Source organism: Oncorhynchus mykiss, chromosome 6 (assembly GCF_013265735.2).
Source record: "Oncorhynchus mykiss isolate Arlee chromosome 6, USDA_OmykA_1.1, whole genome shotgun sequence".
Taxonomy (NCBI): domain Eukaryota; kingdom Metazoa; phylum Chordata; class Actinopteri; order Salmoniformes; family Salmonidae; genus Oncorhynchus; species Oncorhynchus mykiss.
The window spans coordinates 88778419-88784997 of record NC_048570.1 but is presented as its reverse complement, the minus strand read 5'-3'; the positions used below and the strand labels follow the sequence as shown (position 1 = coordinate 88784997).

General features: G+C 41.8%; 1 protein-coding gene across 1 annotated transcript in view; it reads left to right on the top strand.

Moving 5' to 3' along the window:
* Nucleotides 1-976: 976 nt before the first annotated feature.
* uacab (uveal autoantigen with coiled-coil domains and ankyrin repeats b) overlaps nucleotides 977-6579 on the top strand; it is an 85509-nt gene continuing 79906 nt past the window's right edge. Inside the window, exon 1 of the mRNA XM_036981419.1 lies at nucleotides 977-1194. Coding sequence (XP_036837314.1) covers nucleotides 1147-1194 — 48 coding nt within the window. The 5' untranslated portion in view covers nucleotides 977-1146. The remainder of the gene's footprint in view (nucleotides 1195-6579) is intronic.

Sequence of the window (6579 nt, the reverse complement as noted above, 5' to 3'; positions counted from 1 at the left end):
TCTATGTCATGGAAAGAGTTCCTAATGTTTTGTACACTCAGTGTATAATGTGTATAATCCATGAGCACTCAAACCCCGGTCCAGCGACTGTCAAGTCAACACCGTAACAAAAACGAGAGGTTGGAACCCCTTGACGAGGTCGCTAGGTGTTGGGTTAAGGTTGCTACATCACCCCTTCCTTCGGGAGAGAGAAAATGTCCTCACGCTTCTCTACACAGTCCTTCACATGTACACACCTATTCCATGGCCTCATTGGTGCCATCCCACTTATGACACCAACGCATCAAACTAGACTTAAACTAGACTTAAACCCTGGACTGTCAAGCGAACACCTTAACCGTTACGCCCAGAGGTCCGAACCTCTTGACCAGGTTGCTAGTGTTGGCTTAAGGTCTGTACAATATTAAGGACAAAACAATTAAGGGGGATGCCTAGTCAGTTGCACAACTCAATGCATTATATTATTTATAGTATATGTATAAATGAGCTCATAGTTTCTCATGGTGTCTAATGCAGGTCCACGAGCACAACACTTGTTTGTTATGAATTCAGTCATGTATTCAGTCTTGTATTAAGTAATGTTTAAAAACAGAGCCCCTAGTCATCATTTTGTAATTTTCATATTTGTAACATTCCAGTATTACAAAAAATAAGTAGACCTAGGAATGTTTTGGGGAATTAATATGTGTGTGGGATATATGAGCTCTAGTGTGGATCATAAATCTAATCATCTATTTATGGATTGCTGTAGGCAAGACAGGTTCGGAAAAGCCTGTACTGTCTGTCCCGCCATTTCCCTCTTTCAGCCAGGTAAACCTGACGTCACATCACCACAGAACCTTAGGTTGTCCTGTGGGTTTTCCCATCAACTCCAAAAAGTACGGCTGCCCTAGCTAACAAGGAAGTCCCTCCTTCAGTTACGACTTATTGGTTACAACCCAAAGGGTACGGGACACATTGTATTCTCATTGGTTTATTTGGTTGTCAATTTAGCAGCTCTAGTTGGTTTGCGTCAGGTGAAAGTCGTACGGTACTCAGCGGAGAAAAAGTTGTTTCGTTTAGAAATGAAACGTTTGTCAACATCTTAAATGATAAATGTTGAATAATAAGATTTACAACTTTAACATCACCAGGTAAACAGCAGCAATGAAGAGTCTCAAGTACCGACTGAAAAAGCATGAAGTTACGCTCACAGTAAGTTGAATCAGAACTTTTTGTGAATTGCACATTCATTTTTAGTTATTAAGTACAGTGTAGCCTGATATATCGGACTCAAATTATATCAACCAAGTTTTCCTGTTCCAAAGTTTCGAGCTTCCCAAACAAAAGCCTACCAACCCAAGCTAATCGGGGTTTGGCTACATCAAGCCCGTTTGTCATGATCGTGTTGTTAATCATTGTCTTATTGACAAATGCTTAAAACAAAAGTTTCACATTGAAACATGCTCGTTTATCCAACTGTGTTCGTGGGCAGGGGAGTGGGCTTTTGAGAAAGGATGTTGGAACATACACCCACGACACGAGCGTCCAATAGCGCCAAATGTTCTCCCTATGGAGGGCATCGTGTCGTGTGTAAATCTGTGCAACAAAGTTAGCATTGTTTAGAGTCTCTATCAGTCGGCACTTCAGGGCCATTGAGCCTCAGCAATATCGATCAATGTCCTCTCTAACAGCATTTATTGTTTTATTGCGTCGTATTTTGTCGCTGGCTTGTAGGCGCCTATAAAAGACAGGCAATTTGAGACAACTGCAAGATGCAGATGTCACCTCTGACTGTACAGACTGCGAGAACCTTTCATAGGCAACATTACAATATCTTGTCAGGGGACTGTCGTGCCTTTACATGTTCAAGGGCTACGCAATTCCACACGGATGTTATGTCATATGGATGCACTCTAAAATACACTCTGAAATGTATGTGTATGTATATATACCGTGTATGCTATATATATACTGTATATGCTATATAGTAGCCTAATGTTGACTCTATACCAAGAATATTTAGTTGTTGTACAGGTTAGGCCAGTAGGCCCACTATTTATTTCTGGAAGTGACCTGTATGTTATGTTAAGGGCATGAGTGAGTATCCCTTAGGCTATTCCTGCTATATCCCATACAGCCTGCAGGGTAGTAGTATTATGATTGTACTCAGTTCAGCAGGAGTTGTGTGGATGTTTGGCAGCGACAGCCCCTTCTCCCCACAGTAGGCTAATTAACATGAGAAAGGCACAAAGCCAAGCGCTGTTTATTGTCCAAGTTTGTGGCCCAGTCCCTAGAAAAGGAATTCAGGAATTCCATTCAATTTAAATCACAGTGGACCTGTCTCACACGTTTGCAGAGGCGAGAAACGCACAGGTCATGGTGATGAGCTGCAGGCCAATGTTTAGTAAAAAAAAAAAAATAATTAACATAACTTGAGAAAAGCATTAATTTCCCCTGTGGGCGATGGAGGTGCACACTGATTTAAAAGGCAGCAAGGTGGTCATGTCTAGAAAACAGGATTCCTGGTATTCTTATTTTGAAACCTCCAGACCTGTGACACACTATTGGATGTAAAGAATCTTCAAATAGCGCAGATGGCCACCCATCGCTTCTAGAAAACACGATTGGCATTTGACTGATCAATTCATATTGGCCTTGTTGCATAGCGTTGTGTTTGGAGGGGCTGAAGGGACCTAGAATTGAGATGGGGTAGTAGCACGTTGCAGGATGAACCAGTGCAAATGCCTGGAGTTACAAAATGTGCCCCAAGAAATTGTCTGTGAAGAGAGAAGTATTTTTCACATTGCAGATCACCATTATCTGTCCAACTCCAAGGCCCTACTTCTAGACCCCTCATGTTGACCTGAGCTTCCTGATTGATTGATTTGATATCATGGTTACCCTTAATCAACCCTTTTAGACCTTCACACGTTCATGGGGGGCAGGAGGTCGATTTGGAATCGATTGATATTTATGATGTCATACAGAAAAGATACCAAAAGAATATTCGTTGTGATCTTTCATACCAAAATAAAATTGGTTTTGAACTCTATGATTGTAAGTAAGCATTTATCTCACTGTAAGGTTGTATTTGGCGCACGTGACAAAAAAAACTTTGATTTGTCTGTGTGACACATGAGGTGATACTGCCTGTAACCTAAAAAACGTTGATTTGTCTGTGTGAAACATGGGGTGATACTGCCTGTAACCTAAAAAACAGACTAGCATGTCCCTACTGAACTGACAGCATTAGTCTTGTGAGCCAGCTTCTCCATGGGTGTAACAGGGAACTCTTCCCACACCCTCATCATATTGCACTGTTATTATGAGAACTACAGTAACTGACAGTAACTGACAGTAACTGACTACAGAACACAAAATGAAGCACACCCTACAGTCCAGCAGAGCCTACACACTTATATACAGTTGTGTTTGTAATGTCTGCTTACTCTAAAAACCCACGAGGATGATCGTGCTGTTTCAAGTGGTCCAACAGCTGTGTGAGAGTGAGTCAGCATGAGGCCCTTTGGGACGGGAACAATAGCTGAATCTAATCCAGACCACGGCCACTTGTGGAAATCGTCCACTAAGTTTTGCAATGTATTTTTTTTCTACACATTCCTTTGTTTTTTCTGTCTTCCGAATAAGATCCTGTTTCAGGTCTGTAGGACAAAGGTAGCCAATAGTAAGCTCTTCTTTTTTACGCTCCGTTTGACAGAAATGATCTTGTATTTAGAGAGATTGTTCCTGAGTGCTGAGCTATACTTTCTGTTGAGGCTGCCAGTCTTATTCGACCCTTATCAAACTCAACCTACAGAAAGCTACTTACTGTCAACAATCCCCTCCTCCCTCCCCTTTTCTACATTGCTGCTACTAGCTGTTTATTATCTATGCATAGTCACTTTACAAATGACCTCCACTAACCTGTACCCCTTCACATTATCTCGGTACCGGTACCCCATGTATGGAGCCGCTATTTCTTGAACTGCATTGTTGTTTAAGTGCTTGTCAGTAAGCATTTCATGGTACACCTTTTGTTTTCAGAGGATGTGACAATTTTTGGGATTTGATTTTCAACACTTCTGACACTGAACTGTAAACAGGCCCTAGTTCTGCCATTGAGAATACTGTATGTTTAGATTATTATAATATCTTTTTTTAACCTTTATTTAACTAGGCAAGTCAGTTAAGAACAAATTCTTATTTACAATGACGGCCTACACTGGCCAAACCCGAACGATGCTGGGCCAATTGTGTGCCGCCCTATGGGCCTCACAATCACGGCCGGTTGTGATACAGCCTGGAATCGAACCAGGGTGTCTGTAGTGACGCCTCTAGCACTGAGATGCAGTGCCTTAGACCGCTGTGCCACTCGGGAGCCATCCATTTCCACATTCCACACCTTGCTGTCTTGAGTTTGAGGTAGTAAGCTGAGGTAGGTCACACCTTCTCTTCAGGCTCAGAAAGCATTTGAAATGACTTTTTTTTACCGAACATTTTAGCCTCTGATAAAGTTTGACACTTATTTTCTTTTTAGATAGTTTTGACAGTCCATCCCTCCGAGACCTTTTAGCAACATTGTTCCTCTTGAATGAGAACAAGTTGTTTGCTCGTTTCGATTCACTCATATTGATTTGGGCTTTGTGAATGCTTTGGTGCCTGATTATTTTCCACTGCGTTTGGGTCTGTCATGTCTCATCAACTCATGCAGATGTGGAGCCCTGGCATATTAGTTTGTTCACAGCTCTTCACAAATCACAGAGAATAACGGTGACAGGTCTGAGGTTAGGAAAGTTTTCCAGACAGCTGTTGGTGTTCTGTTTTTTTCGGTTGAGTGAGGTGATAGACAGGCCAGTGTTTGTGTTGACAAATGACTAAATGAAGGAGGGTGAGTTCAATACCACACCTTAGACATGCTGGGGTGTAATCATTAGGAGCAGGTCTAAAGCGATCTTTGGCACTGACCCCACAAGTAACCTTCAATGTCAAATTGCCCACAAAATCTTCCCCCTGCTGCGGTAAATTGGCAGGGGTATAGGGGGGGGTAACAGTGTAACAGAAGGAAGAACAGTATTGGCTCTGGAACAGCATGAGTACACGCTAGGACAACAGGCCTGCCTGCTCTGCTCAGAGAAGATGGGGGAGGAGCAGACGGGCCAAGAACAGAGAGGAGAAAATCAAGATAACTCATCCAAAGGACTTTGACTTCTCAAACACAGCAGAAAGCTAACACAATATGATGCACTGTCACCTTAAGTCAGCAATTTACTTAGATAACTAGCATGTTATCTCCTTCTGTTGCACTTCTCCACTAGGATGAGAACTCAGAAACAGGCATTCTATCAACAGACATCTGACTGATGTGTAGCTACTTTTCTCCAGTACTCTTTTCAGTGTAGCCAGCCCTACTTTTCTCCAGTACTCTTTTCAGTGTAGCCAGCCCTACTTTTCTCCAGTACTCTTTTCAGTGTAGCCAGCCCTACTTTTCTCCAATACTCTTTTCAGTGTAGCCAGCCTACTTTTCTCTCTTGTACTCTATTCAGTGTAGCCAGCCCTACTTTTCTCTAGTACTCTTTTCAGTGTAGCCAGCCCTACTTTTCTCTTGTACTCTATTCAGTGTAGCCAGCCCTACTTTTCTCTAGTACTCTTTTCAGTGTAGCCAGCCCTACTTTTCTCTAGTACTCTTTTCAGTGTAGCCAGCCCTACTTTTCTCTAGTACTCTTTTCAGTGTAGCCAGCCCTACTTTTCTCTAGTACTCTATTCAGTGTAGCCAGCCCTACTTTTCTCTAGTACTCTTTTCAGTGTAGCCAGCCCTACTTTTCTCTAGTACTCTTTTCAGTGTAGCCAGCCCTACTTTTCTCTAGTACTCTTTTCCGTGTAGCCAGCCTACTTTTCTCCCGTAAAATGCAAGATTAACTTTAAGCAAGACATTAGCAAATGTAGCTGTCTTAGGGCTGTCCCCGACATAAAGAAATATATTGGTCGACCGAAAGTCGTCTGATCGAAATGTTTAAACGTGTATTTTTTACAAATACATATGTGTTATAATAAAATCAACTATTGCACTTGTCTGATGTTTTAAGCACTCTGTTTGATGAAATAAGACACAAATGACTCGAGGGAGCCAGAGATTTCTGCCATTACTCTCCTGAGGTTGCCTGTAATAAGCTACACGAGGAGTCGGTCAGCTTTTTCATGTGGAACGCCAATTTAACTTTACATTTACCGATCTGCGTGCCAGTTATGGTTTTCGTATTTTCGTGGAACAGTTTCATTTAATTTATAATAATGTCTTTGTATCGCAAAATAATTGTCATGTGGTTAATCAAAATTCTATCCAAATCTAAATTAAAATGATACTAACCTCAAAAGTAACTACTATTGCCAACTATATGAAACTAGACTAGGTAAAAACATTGCAGCATGCAGGTAGAAAATATCCTCATACCACTCACTCACCCTCTCTCACACTCTCTCTCTCTCTCTCTGTCTCTCTGTCTGTCTCTCTCTCTCTCACACACACACACACACTCTCTCTCGATCTCACTCACTCACTCACTCACTCACATGAGCAAAGTTTTCTTTACAAAAATGTTT